The 20,013-nt window shown below is 48.0% G+C and overlaps 3 protein-coding genes across 3 annotated transcripts in view; 1 reads left to right on the top strand and 2 right to left on the bottom strand.

The window, feature by feature from the left end:
- The window catches only part of LOC4814574 (uncharacterized), a 38,580-nt gene extending 18,567 nt beyond the window's left edge, over positions 1-20,013 (top strand). Inside the window, exons 2-6 of the mRNA XM_001354884.4 lie at positions 15,887-15,943; positions 15,999-16,223; positions 16,798-16,991; positions 17,078-17,174; positions 18,650-20,013. Of these exons, the coding sequence (XP_001354920.4) occupies positions 15,887-15,943; positions 15,999-16,223; positions 16,798-16,991; positions 17,078-17,174; positions 18,650-18,810 (734 nt within the window). The 3' untranslated portion in view covers positions 18,811-20,013. The remainder of the gene's footprint in view (positions 1-15,886; positions 15,944-15,998; positions 16,224-16,797; positions 16,992-17,077; positions 17,175-18,649) is intronic.
- LOC4814573 (uncharacterized) lies at positions 7,152-8,338 on the bottom strand. The gene has a single exon (XM_033383277.1). It carries the CDS (start codon positions 8,239-8,241, stop codon positions 7,426-7,428), a length of 816 nt encoding a protein of 271 aa, XP_033239168.1. The 5' UTR covers positions 8,242-8,338; the 3' UTR covers positions 7,152-7,425.
- On the bottom strand, positions 12,972-13,654 carry LOC6901551 (uncharacterized). Its single transcript, XM_002134190.3, has 2 exons — positions 13,550-13,654; positions 12,972-13,484 (listed from the first exon to the last, which is right to left on the bottom strand). Exon 2 carries the CDS (start codon positions 13,474-13,476, stop codon positions 13,030-13,032), a length of 447 nt encoding a protein of 148 aa, XP_002134226.2. The 5' UTR covers positions 13,477-13,484; positions 13,550-13,654; the 3' UTR covers positions 12,972-13,029.

The following is a 20,013-nucleotide window of genomic DNA, read 5'->3' as shown; positions in this document are numbered from 1 at the left end:
TACTATTTTTGCCACACCCTCTGCCGCCGCCCCCCGGAGCAGGAAGCAGGATGTGCGGCCTGCGGTCTGCAGTGTCCGGTGCAGTGCGGAAGGGCAACAAAAAAAAACAAAGCCAAAAATTCATTTGCAAATTCCAAAAGGGGATTTTTGTGCAGAACCAACTGTGATGTACCCTATAGGGCGTTCTAGTTGGAATGTCCAAGGAGTGGCTACACTGATTGGATGGCAAATACCAGCCATGTATGGCAATGGGACCTCGGAAGGGCAACCTATCTGTATACCCTCCATGGAGGGTAGCAGTTTCCCCACATAGAAGGGGCAGAAACTGGAGGCAGGGGCCGAGGCAGAGGCAGAGATCGTTGTCAGTGGCAGGAAGGGTTCTACGAAGGTCGCAGGGGGCGGCGAGTGGCAGAAACCATTTATCAGGCTGTGCCCGAAAGTATGCTTAGGGAAAACCATGTGAGTGCGGCATCCCTGAAGGGAAGGCAGGGACCTCCTCCTTCTCCTATTTGTGCACTCGCCTTTAATCGAGTTTGTTCTACGATTTATTTGATGGAAAAAAAACTAAATGAATGATTGCATCATTATTGCATCGGATAGATACATTTGTATCTGCATCTGTGGGTTGTGGCTTGCATTTGCTCTTTTAATATTTGATGGATATGCCCGACTGCTGTTACCAAAATTGATTGCGATTTGCATTTTTCCCCGTCGGGGTTTTCAATTAAATTTTCCCATATCTGCGACTCCTACCTGGAGAATAAATGGAAAAATGAGAGAGGCAAGAGGCGATAGACGCGGAGGGCGCCTTTACGACCTGGCCAACATGTTGGCGTGTCATAAAACGCAACCAAAACAAATAAAAATGGACAAAAAAGAAAAACAGCGACGTTTTTTACTGTTATTCTAACCCTTTATTTCTGTAGAAAATGCATCTGCAACCCTTTTTGCCCTATGCAAATCGAATTCCATCTCCTGCCCTCCTGCACATGCGAGTCCTCTCTCCCTCTCTCCCTCTGTGTGCCTCTGTGTGGGTGTAAAGGTGTCAACGAATTCCCTAGAGACAAGAGATGGCAGCGAGTGGGGGCTGTCCAGGAAAAGTTCGTCCTCCGAAACGAAGATAAAAGAGCCAAACAGTTTTGCACAGATGGATGATTCTCTTGTGTATCGAATGCCATTCGTGTTTTATGGGGCTGTCATTGAAACAGAACTTCAGGGCCAGAGTAAGTCTTTAGTTTTCTGGCAATTGAGATAACGGTCTCCGGATCTGGATAATCAGATCTATCCAGCCTTTCTCCATTCCCAATGATAATCCTTTCTGTGTCCTCCATTTGTGGCATGTCCTGCTTCTGGCCGGAGCTCCTTAGCAGGGGCACATAATCAATCTCTGCCCCAGCAGAATACAAAGTCAAGTGTAAGCCAAAGTTGATAACACTGATACAAGTCTGTATGTATAGGTGTATCCACACCCATTCGCACCCATTCAGACATTCGCTGGTGGCCTTTTGATTTAGTTTGGTTTAATTTAGTGGCACGAAAGAAAAGCCATTTGCGGATGACCGCAAATCTGCAGGGCAAAGGGGGGGTTGGGGTGGAATCGGCTTAGGATAAGGGCAAGGACAACAGTGTGCGTGTGTGTGTGTGTGGCAGGGTTAAGGACAAATCACGCATCAATAGCAATCAATCAATTTGTGGGCAAGCAAACAAATTGACCAAAAAAATATTGATGGGAAAAACAAAAACCGAAATTGAAGCCACTGACAAAAGTTAACAGCATCTAATGTGATTTTGACACACACAAGAAAGAGAGAGAGAGGGTAAGAGAGAGAGAGAGAGAGAGAGAGAGGAGGAGAGAGGGAGATCAATAGATGGGAGCCAGTCCTTGGTTTACAATTTGTGCGTCTGCTTCACTCCCTTCCTTCCATCCATCCATTCGCTCGCCAAAACTCTTTCTGTGTCCTGCTACCCTGTAAATGATTTGCCAGAAACGAAAGAGCATACGCTTTTTATGGAATTCTGCGAGAGCCTGAGTTCATGGGGTATCCTGATGTCCCGGCTCGCGTGCCTCGACGGCTTGGCAGCACTCTGCAGTACGTATTCTAGCCAGCAGAGGGACAACTGTACACAGCTGAAGTGGGAAGGAAATGGCAATCATATCTCTACTGTTTCCCCAAAACACAGATAGATTGAAACTAATTCCAATATAACATCATTTATTATTGTAAGAACAACAAAAAGGTTTTCGGGGCCTACGATTCAAGCGCCAATTCCAGCAAATATTTGAATGATTTTTGACTCAAAAATGATTAATACTTTTGGTTTACTTTAATATTGAGGGACATACATAGTCAATGGAGAAATGTGCTGTTCTTAAATAGTTTTTTATGGATTTTTTTCAACTATCCATAGCCGCACCTCAGTAAAACTTCATCGGTTGTGGTATTTCTTAATTATAGAATGAAATGTGGTGCTACAGAAATCAAAAATGAACGAAAAAATTGAGTTTTTTTTAGTGAGCTTAGGGGTTTTTCTTAGAGTTTCCCAATATATTGTACATGCTGGACAATAGTATCGTAATTAAAGATTTTTACGACTATTTCGTGTTTCGTCTGATTGCTGGGCATTTCCGCAGTCGCAACGGAGCCTGGGACCATCGGAGCCATGGGAAAGCATGGAAAAGCATGCTTTTCATAATTGCGTTTGATTAAGCGTCAAGCGAAAGAGGAAAATGTTTTTTGTTTGCCGAACTTGGTTTTCAATTTCGTTGTTGATGGAGGGGAGGGCCTGCCAGCTCCAATCAATGGAACTATCCATCAGAAGTGTGTGGAGCCAGCAGCCGGAGGGAGCTTTTCCTGTTTGCCCGCATCGGATTCCACACATGAGGACACACACAATCAATAAGCAAAGGAGGCAGGGCAGAGCAGGGCAGGGCAGAGGGGAGGACGGTCCCATAAATTCATCAGCGTCTCTAAATGGCTTAAATGTGGCTTAGAGAAACGGTACAGGGCTAGAGGGCTACAGGGCCACAGGGCTGCTGGGCTAAAACGGAGTGCGTGGAGCAGCTGCAGCATTAAAACCGCAAGATGGCCTAATCCCGCCGCTTCGTGGATTTACAAGCTTAACCACGCCTACCGCACGCTCTCTCGTCCACTCTGCCTCCGAGTCGAGGCAGAGTCTCCCTCTTTCGGTGCCCCTTTCGCTCCATGGAATCCGTTAATCTGCGGCCATGATCCCCGGCCCAATCCTTAATCTTCGGCCAGATTTCACACCGCAAAGCACGCGACTTGCGAGATTCCGAGACAGAGCAGGATGGAGAAATGATTAGAGAAATCTCCCTCTCTCTCTCTTTCTCTCTCTGGCACGGCTATGGTCCTTGGTCCTTGGTCCAGCACACGCAATGCCGAGCAATCCTCAATTGTGGCAGATTGTAATTAGAGCGGATCACGGTACATGCGGCACGATTCGGCATTTCGAGGGGCTTACGGCCGTAAGCGGTGCAGGATTTATGTGCTGCTCCTGCTCCTGGTCCTGGTCCTGCGCCTGGTCCTGCGCCTGCTCTTGTTGTTCCAGTTTCCAGGACGAACACAAAGGATGAGGCACTCGAGCCAGCACTTGAGATTCGCCCTCCCGCCCTTTGTTTTCAAGACTTTCTCTCTCTTTGTTTGCTGTGCTGTGCCATGTCCTGCCCTGGTCTGCCCCCTCGGGGCCGGGAGGAAGTGTCGTGTCGCTCTGGAGTCAGCCAAACACTTCGGGCTGTCAAACGGCAGCAAAGTCCCTTTTCCTTCGGCTTCGCTTCGCCTTTGCCCTTGCCCATAGGATCTGTTGTTTGAGCCAGGTGCCGCTGGCTGGCTGCCAGGCTGCCTGCCTGCCTGGCGGAATTATGCATTTTGCCCGAATAGTTTGTCACTTTAAAGTTTGGTCTCCAAAGGGGCACCTGCATATTTCATGGAGGTCGGAGGCTAAATGCCAAGACCAGACCAGCGCCAAAGCCATTCCACGAGGGGCCGGGATTTAATGAGCGGAAAAGCTGTCCGGAAATGAACGAAATCCCTTCTCCTAAGGGAAGGAAACACCCAATCATCGCTGTTTTCCTTTTTGCCCTTCACTCTTTTCCACTTCTTTGGCCACAAAGCTATGAGGCTTTCCCTCTCGACCAATTCTTCTTGGCGAAAGAAAGTAGAAAGTGGAGAAAATAAGCCATGAGAAGCGTAAGAATTACTTTACAAATTTTCATATTTCTATTTAATTTAAATTAATTTGTATTTATTATTTTATATATTATTTAATTATATTATTTTTCCTATTTTTTTTTGTGGCCCCTTCTCTTCAGAATCTCATATATTTTTCTCGTCTTCCGTGTCAGCTTTCTCCTCCCCATAGTCCTTGCTTTCATGGGTAAGCTCCTTGCCTTTGTACTGTATCGTATTTCCCATTATTCTCCATATTTTTTAATGGCACCCCTGCCTGCCTTGGAAAAACCTAAAGTACAATTTCAATTTTCAGCCAAAAGAATCTCGGAGAGAGGGTGTCTCTTTGCAGTTTCATTCATGCATTAAATCCATATAAAATAGCTGCACACTTTACTATTTATGAAGGAAAAGGGGCAGCCCTCAAAGCCCAAGAGCAAAGCCTTCCCAGGCTTTCCCCTGGCTTTTCTTTGGCTCTCCACAGGCTCCCCCCTGGCTGCTCTCCGGCTCTCCACTGGCCCTCCTCTGGCCCTACTCTGGCCCTACTCTGGCCCTACTCTGGCTCTTCTCTGGCTCTTCTCTGGCTTTCCTCTGCCCCTCCCCTGGCACTCCCCTGGCCCTCCACTGGCCCTCCTCTGGCTCTTCTCTTCGGGTTCTTTATGGCCGACGGGACGGAACGGCACACAAAATGAAGAAACTTAATAATTCTATATAATTTTGATGTGTGTGTGTTCCCACCCCAAGCCACGCCCCTCCCCCCCCCCCCCCCACATACACACAGACACACACACAGACACAGATAGCGCGAAAAGTTGAAGTGAAAATTGAGCACATTAAATTACAAAATTCTCGCACTCTCGCACCATGAGGCAGCAGCAACTGTAACTTCTCACCAACATACCCCCACGGCACACGCCCCTCCCCTCCCCTCCCACCACCACTCCATTTTGCACCTCATTTTCCCAAGGCCCCCTGCAACGGTGCTCGTGCGGTGACCCGACCTACACTTTTCACTTTTCATTTGTTGTCCCTGTCCCTGTCCTCGAATGAGAGAGAAAAACTTTTGCAATAATCAAGTCCGGAAAGGAACACCTGCCCTGGGTCCCTCCTTGGAATGCAGCTCTTAGTGGCGGCAATTAGGACTTCTAGGACCACCCCACTCGTTGCCCCCCCCACCCCACTCCATTCGAGTGGCCCTGCACTTTGGGTCCGCCGCAAAACCGAAATTATAGCCCTAGGATTCACGTCCAAGTCCACGTCCCTGTCCCCGTGATTGGTGGATTGAACGATTGAGGGCCGCTGCCACCAATTATGGCAGCTCGCTCTCTGATGCAAGTCCCCCCACCACCCCACCACCCTCCACCCACTCTGCTGGGAATATCAATTGAATGGAAAAAGGCAGCACCAAAGCAGCTTGTCAGCACAAAAATCGTGAAGGAAAAGGCTAAGGTATCAGGTGAAGTTTTCCGGTGGTAAATAATGAGCGCCACAGGGTGGAGTGGGCGGCGCAGGCAGGAAATAATGGTCACTAAAGGCTAAAGACTGCACAAATCAATATTATTCACAGATATCCTGGAAAAACAAAAACAAATTGGGGATATGGTGGAATATTTTGGGCTCTTTCATTGCCCCTTCAATGGAGATTAGTGCAGAATTCAGGGAATAAATAAGGAACCCACAAAACCCAATCTGGCAGAGCCTGGATCAAGTCTTGTGCCTCAAGGATCGTGTGGATCCATCCGCAAATAAATAAATCAATATATGTCTTTCGGGTACTCCCCATTCGAGGCACTTTAGTTCTTTTCGGTGTTTGTTTTCTGTATGCAAACATTCGGACCCCGTACACGGCCGTTGCCGCGGGCAGCCGTAGTCCATAATCGTTTTATTTGGTCCGGGGCCATATCTCTGGCTTCGATTTATTTGTCCATTTCGGTTTCGATTGGTTTTGGTTCGTTTGCATTAATTATTGCGGCTCCTTTAAGCGGAATGGGCGAGGGGGGGCAGCATTTATTTAGAAAACAATTTCATTTTATCCGCCTTACCCGCTTTTACCGCCATAATCCCTGGGGCTTGGTCGCGGTCTCCCCCCTCTCTATCTGGCAGCGAATTATGTAATGCCAATTAAGCCATTTTGTGGCTGGCAATCAGCTAATTAGTTGGCTTAAAAACGAGCGAATGTCCAACAAAACTATTCCCTAACAAACGTAAATCTCCATCGAAAACAGACCAGAAGCAGTTCTAACTTTTATAATCCTGTAATGCAGTTTTTAAAGTGCATTTTCATTTCATTCAATTAATTCGTCCTAAAATCACCCCATTTTTACTTTTTTAAAGACTAGTGGTATTTGTGGAATCTCCTCTAATCATTCGCTGTTCTTCTTTAGTTTTTTAGCCAATTTTGTTCTGGCACTGACTTGAGGTAGATCTGCAAACTATTTATATAGGAATATTAGTTAGCGAGGAGGAAGTCTGGCTCTCCTCCGGCAGAGGCTGCACACATTGCACGACGAAGAGTGTGTGTGTGAGAGAGAGACAGAAAGTGGTGGGCGTTGCGTAGCCCCTGGTAATAGATTTGTTCCTTCAATCTGATCCAGATATGGTCGTTCTCCATGATTCTGGTGGCTCTAGCTCTTCTAGTCTCTGATACGGAAATGGTTAATGAAGAATCTATAATCTATATATTCTTTAAGTGGTCGGAAATGCTTCCTCTGGGTGTAGCACACATCCATTTCCCCACAAATCTAATATAACCTTATACTCTTCTACACTCTTACCCAAATCATTGGCCTATAACTAGTAATTGTAATGTAGATCCCATCTTAGGACCTAGATATTCAGTGTTTGTCAGTGTTTGTCCCTCTTGAACTCTCACTCTCTGATTTGTTCCCGGCTAAACCCCTTCTTGCGTGCCTCCTGGGACTGCCCTCCTTCTGCCTCTCCAGCAATTAGTAAAATGTAAAAGTCTTTTCGTTTGTTTGAATTCATAATTATATTTGCATTATCCAATCGTTTACAAGCCGTTGGATTGTCTCTCATTTATGATAAAATTAATCTAGACAAAAAATATACGTGTATATACATGGATCGAAGAAATCCGTTTATAATTAGCATTGCTGGGCAATGGGAATGGGGATTGCCTGTCTGCCCAACTGTTTGACAGCTGGCACACCTGTTGCCAGTCGTTTGGGGGCCAACCAGAGACGGCTCCGTGCCAGGCGGAGCTGTGCGGTGGCCCACCCTACAGGTCCGTGGTGATGGTGTGCGTATGCCCTGCCAGCAGCTGTGAGGTGGTGTAGAGGGGCTCCTCTTCCGGGTCGATGGCCATCTGCTCCTCCATTTGCACGTCCACCTTGAAACGCTTGGCCGCACTCTCCATCTCCTCTAGATCGCTAAAGGCCGGAAAGGTGGTGGGGCAGAAATGGCCGGCAATGGCCTCCGGTATGTGGGTGACGTTGTGCAGCATGTGGGCAGGGGTGCCCTGCAGATAGTTGCGCCACTTGTTGTAGGAGTCGCCGCCAGCCGCACCGCGTCGCTGGCTGATGGGCGACGAGGTCTTCGGCATGATGCGCTGCGCCTGCTGCATCATGTACATCTCCCACTCGAGATTGCTGACCATCGGCGCGGACTCAGTGGAGTCTGTGGACTCATTCGGATCGCTTGACTCTGCGGAGCCCGTGGAGCTGTTGCCCATGTCCTGGGTGCGCATCAGCTGGTGCTGCTGCTGCTTTGTGGGTGTGGAGGCCGAGCTGCTGCATGTGTAGTAGCCGCAGGATCGCTCCAGCTCCAGCTCCCTGATCTCCTGCTGCTGCGGCTGCTCGGAGAAGTCATCGCAGATGGCCCTGCTCCGGCTCCAGATGCTCCGATTGCTGCTCCGCACGCTGGTGGTGGTCGAGGTGCTGCTGCTGCAGGAGCTGCTGCCCATGCCGCTGCTGTTCCGACTGCTGTACAGACGCTTGCCACTGCCGCCGTTGCCTGCCGCCAAGTAGATGCTGCCCTCCAGCTCTGGCCTGGCGCTCAGCTCCTTGATTTTCATGCTGCTCGAACAACAACCCATGGTTTATGATTTCTCTACGACTGTGCGTTCTCTCTAGGTGGTTCTCTCGCTGGAGAAGTTCGTGGTCGACTGTTTGGCTTGGCCTGGAGGCAGCTGCCTCTTATATAGGCAGCAGGGACAGGGCCTATCTCCGAGCAGGTAGCTTTCTCCGAGTGTTGCGAATTTCCTGGAATCCACCACTGGCCAGAGGTCTCTCCCCCTCCCTTTCCCTCTCTCTATCTGCGCTGATAACCTACCTGATTAGCCTGGCCTAATCCCCGCGACACGGCGAAGGGGATTTCATGAGGAATCACGACAAATGTTTTATGGCCCGGCAATTTGGTCAAAACAACATTTTGATCTCCTCTCTCGTTCTACGGGGCCTACCTGATCGCCCGTCCGTACCGATGTCCGTCAAGGTCCTTGATTCGAGCACTTTCGATATGGCCAACGAGTTAAGGATCTATCTCCCTGCCATTGCAACCATCAGCCATCCATAAACACTGTACTCTCTCCCTCGCTCAACCCTTTTACTCGATGCGAATGATACGCGAACGAGTGCTGTCCTCCGGTTCCAAACTTTCCTATAGACCGGGCCGGGCCAACGCGTCCCGACATCGTCGCGCTGTTGTCCTTGTCGCTTGTCGCTTCGTTGTAGCTGCGTCGCGACCTTGGCCCATTGTGCTCTCCTCTGCGGAGGCCGCCGCTTTCCCTCTGTCACTGTCTATGGCTCTGCGGCAATTGTTGTGCAAACGCCGTGGCGCAGTCCCCGGAACGCCGTTGACGCCGGCCACAAGTGCACCGATCGCCCGATCGAATCAAACACCAGACCGAGTCAGAGCCCAGCTGTCCGCACCGACCGATCGGCATCCGATCCATTGTTCCGCTCTCTGTTCTCCTTTCGCCTGAATTCCCTCAATGGAGGTTCGGTCCGCTCCTGCTGCGGCTCCTGCTGCTGCATTCATTCTGGACTAGGACGAGGTCCCGATCCAAGGCCAAAACCGAAACCGAAACCGAAATCAACATTGAAATGCAGATGAAAGTGAATGCCGTTTCAAATCACCAAATCATGGGCTCTCGCTTTGTGCTCAATGAAAGCTGGCCAATGGTCTTCACAATGATGTTTGATATTCAAGAGAAGAATCAGAAGAGAATATTCCTAGAACTGCTTTGGTTTCCCTGAACCACTTGCGATTTGTGCAAAGACAAATTTCCATCAATCATTCGACTGGATTTCACTTCACAAACCTCTTTTACTTATTTAATTAGATTTTAAGACACATTCAACCTGTGGCATCAACCGACTTTTCGCACAAGAAAATTCTGCAAAAGGGCAAGCTTTAGAAACAACATACATGTCGTGTGCATGAGGCAGCTCATTGCTGATTGATTCTAGTGCTTTTTTGTGGTTGGAATGCTTACAAATTTTCCAAATCTTAGCACATTTATTGTATGCTTCTCAGGATCAATCGTTGAAAACCCACATACATGTCGTGTGCATGACGCAGCTCGTTGCTGATTGGTTCTAGTGGGTTTTTGTGGTTGGACTGCTTCCAAATTTTCCAATTCTTAACACATTTCTTTTATGATTAGCAGGATCAAGTGGGTTTTTTGTGGTTTGAAACGATCTGGCAAAGATCCCCTATCCAGAAAGCAGCTGATAATCGTCACAGCTTGGGGGTCTCGTGTGCCAGAGGTGCCAGTGGTTAGCCCCTTCTTTGTTTTGGACTAACCTCAAGCCTGACCTCGGCGGCAACATTTGATGTTCCTGCCTTTTGCCTTGTGTGGGTGTGGGTGTGGGCCGCGCCTCTTGTTGCATTTTCACACGCAATCGTGAAAATTCCCGCATATTTGGCTTGGGAAAACGAGCGGGCGGAGTTTCCTTTGCGTTCCGGACTTTCCTTCTCGATCTCCCTCTGCCACTCTCTGTGCCGTGTGTTTGCTTGCTTATCCGATGTTGATCCTAAGTCCTGCATCTAAATCTGCATCCGTATTCCTCTGGAGTGGGAGCGGCAGTCGGAGTCACGTAACCCCGGCATTCCGAGCCGCTGCCAGTCGCATTTGGCTGCACGTGATTGGAATTGATTTCGAAATGAGCTGCCATCCCACGGCAGAGGCAAAAGCGGACACGGAAACGGAAGCAGACGACCCTGAGAGCCGGCAAAGTGTAACGAAATCTGTGCAGGAGTTGCAGTCCACCTGAGAAGCCCCCAACGTAGGATGAAGCCTTCAATGTCGATTGGTCCCCACAAATTCTTTGCATTTCGAAAAGTCTCTCCATGCTCCAGCCGGTGGACGTATTATCTGTGCCTGGATGAGCCCCCAAGGATGTGCAGCGGAGAGCCAAACAAAAATTGCAAAATCAAAGCCAAGGGATGGCTGGCCAGTGGTGCTTCCTGTACACTTGGTTCGATGCACAGAAAGCTGTCAATTAAGTTGGCTCAAAGGATGAGATTCCGCACGAGACCCCCAAGCAAATGGCCACGAAATTGAAACGCCATTGACACAGCGGGAAGGACACTGCCGGGAGTACAAAGAGCACTCCACTCCACTCTGCGCCCTCAGAGGACGTGCCTGGGACCCTAAATTTAGTTGCAATGAAACCGAAACAGAAACAGAAACCGAAACCGGAGCTGAGTACAACTTTTGGCACAAGTGCAGGCGAAGCAATTCTCTGGGATATTTTTGTATTGAACCAACTTGAGGCAGAGCCTGGACCAGGGCCATCTGGCCGGCAAGAGAGGGTCCCGAGGGGCAGGACAATGGCAAACGGCAAGGACATGACTATTTCCAGGAGTCGCTGGCCGCAGACCATCTGTGATCAAGCATCAATGCAACTTCTCTTAAGGTTTTTGCATTTCTATTGCATTTTTTGTTTTCCACAAAACAAAAAACAAAAAAAAACTGAACGAAAACAACAATTACGAGGATAGGGAGAGGAAGAGGGCGAGCCGGAGCGGGAGTGGGAGGAAATATTCAAAAATTCAATTTGAGGATTTTTGTTTACGAAACGCATTTTCCGTGTATCGATGCCGAGGACGTCCCACGACCAACTCCTTGCCCTGCCACGGGGCCATAAAGCCATAAAATATACCGCGTGCTCGCTGTTGGCATCGTCACAGGATCGAACACAGGTAGCACACCATTCCATACCATGCCATGACATTCCCATCCCTCCAATGATGATGATTGAGACGAAGATCCAAGACGCGCTCGTCTTGTCTGATTCGATTCGATGGTCATGGTCATCCATACCTTGGGCGCACTTGTTGATCCATGGCCCGGGTCAAGTTGAATCTGGACATGGTAGGCCATGCCATGCGGTATTTCCGCATCCTGTGGGAAATTCACGCACAGACTGAGCGGCTAAACCGGGGGAAACACACGCCAATGGCCATGGTAGCATCGATCCAGTCCACACATGTCGCGATTTGGTCGTTAGGCGAGGCTACTTAGGCCCTAATTTCGACAATAACAACCTGATTCTATCCAGGAATCAGTGTCGCACAGCTGGATCCAAGTGACGTTCCGTCATGGGATTTGCCCGAACCAAGCCAGAACTGTCCAAATCGGGCAGGTGTGTGCGTTCATGCAATCGCAATAGATGATATTTAGGTACAGTTTCCCTCTCTCTCTCTATCAAGTACAGTTGTGCTTGCATGAAAAATATCAATTGTTGTGGAAATTGCAATCCTATTCCCCTTCTGTGTCCAGCGTTCAGTTCTCCCCCAAAGAGTTTCCATTTAAAGGAAAATTCCCGTCGAAATTTCGAGTGGAAATTAAAGTGTCATTCCTCGAGCTGCTGCTGCTGCTGCTGCTGGTGCTTTTCTCTGTGGCAAACAAACATCAATTAAGCATCCCTCCCTAACTCAATCCCCGGCCGGCACTTGGCTGTCCTCCGCTTTTTACGATGGCCACTTTACGTGCCACATCTCCCCATCCCATGTCCTGGAAGCCTTTTTGGGCAAGCTTTAAAGTGGTCTTTTTTTGGGGGGGTTTCTGTGTGGCAGGAGTATCCCTTAAAGTTCCCTATCTGTTTTTAGTTGACTGCCCTGAAGGGCTTTTGCTGTGGTCGATGGAACCATATTTCAAGCTATTTAATAAGAGATATATGAATGTATGAATCAACGAGGTTTAAGCATTGGATTCTCTGGAATTTGCGATGTTTTTGAGCTGTTTGTCGCAAATCGAAGCCTTTGGCAGGGGCCCGTGAGTAAGCGGCTTTTGTGACTGCCCCCCCCCCAGTCTCCTCCCCACCTGATTTTGGAGTCTTACGACAAACTTTCAACGTGACTGGCGCTGGGCCCGCCACCCCCGCCTGCTTTGCCCCACCTGTAATCGAAGAAAATCAATAGAATTTCCTTACTTATAATTGTATTTGTGTTATGAGTGTGTGTGTGTGTCTGGCTCAGTGTTTGACATGTGTGTGTGTGGGGCGGAAGGGGCAGGGGGAGTGGGCCCCCAGAGGACACGTGTCTGGCCGTGTGTTCTTATGAATTATTGAATGGCTTATGGAGTTTTTCCCCCCTTGATGTTTATTTACATTTGTAATCGGCATTTCAGCCTCCAGTTTCCAGAGAAAACTTTGCCGAGAGCGAAAAAAACCCATAAATCCAGTCGATAGAGTGTTCTTTTTGCAAATCATCAGCGAAGTCTCCTCCCTAGTGTCAAAGATACAAAAGAAGGCCTCCCTCTTGTTGGGAATGAATTATATTACCCCCCGCATTCGATACCCTCTGGAGTCAAGAAAATACATCGAATAATTGCTCATTTAATCAGTTACATAGCACGAAATATTGTATATTGTGTTTATTGTTTATAAATGTTGTTGGAGGAAACGTTGGCCAAATGCGACAAGCCCAATACCTTTAGTATGAGGTATTTCTTCGATATGAACGTATACCCGCTCATGGCCACTTGGGAGAGGCTGAAGATACTCAAGATCAGCAGGCCCACGATGAGGAGCAGCTCAAAGAATCCTGGCTTACGATTCGGCTCCTTCCCCAGCTCCTCCAGAGTGGACTCCTCCTCAACTGCAGACTCTCGCTGGACTCTCTCGCCAGTCGCACGGACAGTGGGGACCAGCCGGTGTCTGCGGAAAGGCTTCAACGATTTCTTTCTGGCAAGGACTGCCTTGATGCCAATGCCATGGCGTTGTTTGAAAATATCCAGCTTAAAGGCCAGGCCGTCCAGCGATGACTTGCCGATGCACAGCCTGGGGCCATGCTTTTTCGGCAATCGTTTACGAAAATACATAATGGAAGCTAAAAGCACAAAAAGAAAACACACGTTTTAACAATATTTTTCACTAGGTATTATAATTTTTTACTGCTGCTGTTCGTACTGCTTCGATTGGAATATTCCTAGATCGGAATGTGAGTGAATGATTCAAAAGAGCCCACTGGGATCGGGTTTGGCGTAATAATGAAATCAACATGGAGTACCTGTCCTTATTTTAAAGACACAGATCTTACAGATACAGTACTTCCTTTGAAACTTCCTGAACCTAGTCCCTGAAAGGACTTATGTCTGGCTCTTTAAAGTACAGAAGAGAGAACACTGGGATCGGGCATAGTATTATGAAATCAACACGGAGTACCGTACCTTATCTTAAAGATACAGATCATACAGATATAGTACTCCCTTTGAAACTTCCTGAACCTAGCCCCTGAATGGACATATGTCTGGCTCTTTAAAATACCGAAGAGAGCCTACTGGTATCGGGCTTGGCTGTATGCTGTGGCTTAGCCTGAGAAATCAACACGGAATACGTTATCTTAAAGATACAGATCTTACAGATATAGTACTTCCTTTGAAACTTCCTGAAACTAGTCCCTGAATGGACATATGTTTGGCTCTTTAAAGTACCGAAGAGAGCCCACTGGGATCGGGTTTGGCTGTACGAATGCTGTGGGTTAGCCTGAGAAATCAACACGGAGTACCTTATCTTAAAGATATAGAACCTACCTAGTACTTCCTTGGTACGAATATGTCTGACTCTTGCCTTAAACTAGTCCCTGAAAGGACATATGACTGGCTCTTTAAAGTACAGAAGAAATACTTTGGCCACAAATTCCTTCGAAGGACAGCAGCTAGCCGCAGAAGGCCTCCCCAAGGATACACATATGATAAGTAGTTGGGCGGACAGTTGTCTTAGGACTCCCCCCCCTATTAGGGATATCCCTTGCCTATCGGCAACCAATTGAGTGTGACAAATTGCGTAAAATGTGTGTGCCCGTTAATTGCTCTGTGAGTTTGCTGCCATTTGGGCCGCTCTTTGTCTGCGTTTGGCTACTGATTATTGAAATTGCATTCGATGGTTGGCTGGCTGCTTCTGTGGGTTGTTTGTTTGGCTCTAATGAGCATTTAATGGCAATCAGATATGGGGTTTACCTGCCGCAATGATGATTCCCTTCCGGTTTACATTTTACCCTTTGTCCTGGCTCTTCTATACTCTCTCATCCCTCTCGCCCTCGGTGTCTCTTCTAATTTCCTTTTTATTACACTTTTACCATTTCTCTGTTTCTCTGTTGCTCTTTTTTTGTTGTTTTGTTTCTGCGGCCGTTCATTCATAAATTACGGGGAATTTCGCCGGAGTTTGTATTTTTTTTTCTCTTTTGCTTGGGTCTTGTCCCTGTCCCTGTCCGGAATTCCCTCGCCGGCGGGCAGGGCAGGGGAATTGCGCATAATTCGGGCATCATAGGCTTGTTAATTGGTTCGTTGCGGGCATAGATTTGCCCTAACACATGCCCTAATTAACCAAATTAGGCAACTGAAGCAGCAGCCGCAGTAAATAGTGTGCCAGGGGGTGTCTCTTAAACTCTGCAAGGGGGTAGGTCTGGGTGGGGGGGGTCGACAGTGCTAAATGGTAACGCTTTGAAGGTCATTCGCCTGGCTGCCTTAATGGCCAATTCTCTTTTATGTGCCCTCTCCCTCGCCCCCTCGCCACCTCTTGGCAGTTCCATTTGGTGTCTGGGTTAGGGGTTTATTTGGAGATAATTTGTCTGTTCTGTGTGTGTGTGTGTGTTGGGGTCTCACCTGTGTGAGGGGGTGGGTCGTGTCCTCCCATTCGAGTGGGCTTTGGCTGGGGTTCTTGCGCCCTTCTACGGAAAACTTTTAATGCATTAAATAACTACGAAAAGTTTTGGGCCTTGATGCGTTAACTTCTTGAAAGTCAGGCCCCCCCCCCTCTCAGGCAGGCATTTTGCATATGTTTTCTGTGCGAGAAGTGCATTTGAAGCACTTAAGTAAAACTTCTAAACTGCCACTCAGGGCCCCAGCCCAGAGGAAGCCCTGAGGAAATACTACATACTGAATACTCGTACGAGGGATAAGCCAGTTATATGATGCTTGGAGTGCTCTAAGATTGCACAAGAGATGGCGGGGCATGGTCAGCAGTTTCAAGTGACACTCGTATACGTATCCACCACTTGGCCATCAAATCAGTATGTTGGCAGAGCGTGTTTATGGCTATTTCACAGTTGGATTTGCATTCTACATACTCGAACATCTGGCAGCGTATTCCCGAGAGTGACACATCCCAACCAAGGCCACAAGCCACAGGCCACAAGCCACCCAAACCCATACATACCCATAGTATATCCTGTTGCCAAGTCAACAGTTTTCGCAAAACCCAAGTCTGAAGTTTGTTCTTCGTCGATTGCAGCTGTCAGGCTGGCGGCCTGCGCCGAGGAGGTCACCACTTCAGGCAGCCTCTCGGAAGGTGAGTTCCCATCCGAGTTCCACTTGGACGATAATCAAACCTTCCATCCACACAGAATGGGGCTCCGGCTGGCGGGGCACCAATTTCCTGGTCGAAGTGGAACAGACGGCAGCCTCCCTTCCGTCGGGCACAGTGTCGGGAGGAGGAGCCAGTGGCAGTGGCAGCGGCAGCGGCACCAGTTCCGGCAACGTTGAGGACTACCTGGGCAGCCAGGAAGAGGATGGCGGATTCACAACCGGCACCACACCGGGAGCCTCCAACGGCACCACCGTGGAGACGGGTAAGTCCTCCACCACTAGATCTCACATCAATCAAATCTTATTCTATTCGGAGAGATATATTCCTCCATTCCTCCTGGGACGCCCATAAGTAGAGGGTCTCTCGGTAGGGATAGAAAGTGGAACGGGCATCCTTGTACGGGGATTTCCCATAGATTGATTTCCCTCTTGACATCAAAGACTTTTCCACACACTGTTCCACACCTGGACGAAGCCGTAGAGAAAATCCCCCTTGTCGGGTTTGGCCTTTCGCGGGGAGGGGATTTACTGTGAGTGCTTAAAGTCGCCGCCGATTCCAGTCCGCAATCCGTTGCTTATCGGGGAGATTTCGCTGCAAGGATAATTGAATTTCGAGCCTGACTCTTCAGTTGTTTATGCAATGTACGTGCGACCATAAATACTACAAACAAATAAATACGAAAGTCGGAGACAGGAGTCGGGAGTCGGGAGACGGGAAACAGGGAGACACGGGACAGCGTGGAAAACACAGATGGGGGAAATTGTTCACCCACTTGTACAAGCATTTTCTTACCTTTGGATATTTCGGATCAATACATATATTCCTCTCGAATCCAGGACCCAAGATCATTGTGCGCACCGAGGAAGTACTGATTGTGGGCCTCGTGCTGGTCCTATGGGTGGGGGCCATCATGCTGTTTTTCAATCGCTGGGGCAAGATCCGAATGCTGGAGCCGTACCAGCCCAAGTTCCAGCAGCAGCACCGCAGCTCCTGTCCCCTGGTCGATCTGGATGCCGTGCAGACGCATCAGGTGAGCATATCCCATATCCTATATCCCATATCGTATATGTACATAAATATATTCTCTTTCTCGTTACTCTTTACTCTCTCTACCAGCGCACATCCGTCTCGCGTATGTCGATGGGCATGGTGCATAATCTGAATATGCCGACGTGTCAATTTGCGGCCTATAATCCCAACATGTATGCCAAGGGTATGTACCATGCATACGTCCTCTGCTTCCTGTCTTCCTGGTCTCGTCCCTGTGCCCTCTCGTTTTTTCCTTGCTGTTTTTAAACCCTGCCTGAGTGCCGAATGCAATTAAAATCGAACAACACATCCATCGAGTATAGTATTCTCCTCGACTTGTCTGAGTGGAGGACCGGCAGAGGCCCAACGGCACAGTCGAACAAAAGCCATAGGGATAGGGAAATCGATTCCCAGAGAGAGCCAATGCTGCATTGAGGAATATTTGTTTACTACTTAAGATAAAATATAGTTTGAGAGATCAACATGATTGTTATAGCACTGGCATCGGAGGACTTTCGAAGATATGGGACTTAAGAGGTATATTCAGGGGACAGCACTTGTGCTTTCAGAAGCGTGATATAGTTTGTCCCTTTGTAAAGTGTTCAGAATGAGATGGAACCGATGGATAGGCTGTGTCATGCACACGACAAGTGCACATGTATGTTGTTTTCGTATTGTGCGTCTCGAGTGGAGCATCCAAGAAATCTCTTTAGTTTCTGATGCACTCACGCTGTTCGTATGCGAAAGATACGCCTGTAATATGCTCGAAATCCTCTTCAAAAGTCAGTTGTTCAGAGAATTCGCTGCTCAGAAGCAGCACCCATTAGGCACACACTTGATCCCCTGGCGCTCAGGCAAGTCATTGCAGAAGGGCAGATTACAAATTTACTGTAAATCGGAATGCGTAATGCCCGCTGTAGTGTTAGCGTTTGTTAATGCCAACAGACGCCCCACACATCTCGCGTCCCCCGTCCCGCTGCCTGGTGCTGGTGCTGGCTTTTTTAATGAGTTGCCAGACAATTAAGTTGCCTGCTGAGCGGAGGCAGCAAATACAATTTTAATGCCATTGCTCTGATGCTCAGATGCTGTCGGGCTCCGCCCTCCATCTCGGATGCTGCGCAATTAAATCCCATGGAAACGCATGGAAGACACGAACAGGAAGACCAGGGCAAGGGAGTATGGGGAATGCGGGGTGGAACACACATAAAACATGCAAAGGAGCATGATAAAAATGATGTGGGGATGCGGCACCCCCCACCCGGAAAGAAGTCTATTAAGTTGGTGGAGCTTGAGCTTGAGGGGGCTTCCCCAATCTCAGAGTGCCCCAAAGAGCAGGGCACGTGACTGGAACGTGAGTCACGCAAAGGCCACTCTCATCCATGCCACTCAAATGAGGCTGACTTTGGTGCAGACTTGATCCCATCCAAAGGGTTTTTGGCTAGATATATGTCCATAAGATACGTTTGATTTGCAAATCATGGATTACTCTCGGCGGAGGAGAATTATCGTGTCACGTGCCCCTCCCTGTGGCAGCGTTGACATTCACGCTCGCTTGATTGTTATGGGGGCCAGGGCCGCCCCCTTTTAACCATTTTCAGGAACATCCCACAAAGTTGCCGCCCTCAATGGAGATTGTGTCTAACCATTTTCCCGTTTCAGGCTACGTCTCGCATGTGTCGAACGCGTCACGCCCTCGCCAGAACTCCGTGTTCGTGGGTGCCAGCACCAGTCACTACCTGATGCCGCGGGCTCCCCGCAAGACGCGCTCGGCGATGGATCTGCACTCCATGGTGCTGGACGAGAGTGCCGAACAGGTGTAGGTGTCCCTGGCCCAGGATGCATCAGAAGGAGCAGCAGGAGCAGGAGCAGCATCTGTATGTGTTCGTGTGCAAGTGCTAAGAGGAGGGGACAAAGTGTTTTATTTGTTTTAGAAGTGAAAGAAACGCTGCCCAATGCTTTCAACCATTTACACTTAATGCCTATCTCTATACCCCTCAGCGTCTGTATGTCTGTCTGTCAATGTTTGTGGGAAGGATAAGTGCTTAATCCTGTGCCGGCACAGAATCCATTCACGTCAATTTTAGTTAAAACTGACTTCTGTGACCCATCAAGAAGGAGTACCATCTATAGTAGAGCACTCGTATTATTAGCTTTATCCAGTGTTAATCTCGAACGTAGTCTCTATGCTAACCCCCCCTTTCTCATCTACTTCTACTTCTATAACTTAGCGTGTTTTACTCGTACTCGTACTCGTACCGAACTTCTGCCACATGTATTGGATACCAGAATAGATACAACATATACTTAGTGAAATACGAATGAAAATATTTCATATACATATACAATATTGTGTCGTTAACATCTTGAAAAACTGTTTAGTTTGTAAGCGTAAAGCTCAAAATGGATCAGAAAACTCTCTAAAACCTGGACCAGAACCTGGAACAACTTAACTTTCCGATCATTTGGTTTTTTTTGTTGGCTGCCGCAGAACACTTACTCGAATGATCAAAACTAACTTTACTAACTTTCTACACTACCCGTAAGTTGTAAGTATTTGAAGACCAAGAGCAGATTGAAGCTGCATATGGAAAGGAGAGATATGATAAAGTTGGGCAGAAGAAAAACTAACTAACGAAAGCTTTAAATTCCTTTGGGACCTCTACCGGAACGGGGGCCGGGGTCTACCAGAAACCAAAGAACCCATCCAGAAAAAACCGAATATTGTATTCTAAGTTTAAGGTAAATAACTCTCAACCAAATGTCTAGTGCAAAATATGTGGAACAATGTAAACTAAACTAAAACTAAACTAAAGCCTATCCGAAAACCAAACTCAAACTCGAACTAATGAACCACAAAAACCGACACAGATACAGAACAGTTTTGAAGGGATACCTCTAAAGTATTCCCCGAAAAAATGGTCCAACTTGTTTACAATATTTACAAGAGCCTCAACAAATAACGTTATATACACATGTGTACTATATCAAATGCTAAATCTATATATATATACATACAATAAATA

The sequence above is a fragment of the Drosophila pseudoobscura genome, chromosome X, assembly GCF_009870125.1.
Source record: "Drosophila pseudoobscura strain MV-25-SWS-2005 chromosome X, UCI_Dpse_MV25, whole genome shotgun sequence".
Classification (NCBI taxonomy): Eukaryota; Metazoa; Arthropoda; class Insecta; order Diptera; family Drosophilidae; genus Drosophila; species Drosophila pseudoobscura.
The sequence above is the reverse complement of the archived record's forward strand: the minus strand, read 5'-3'. Positions and strand labels throughout refer to the sequence as shown.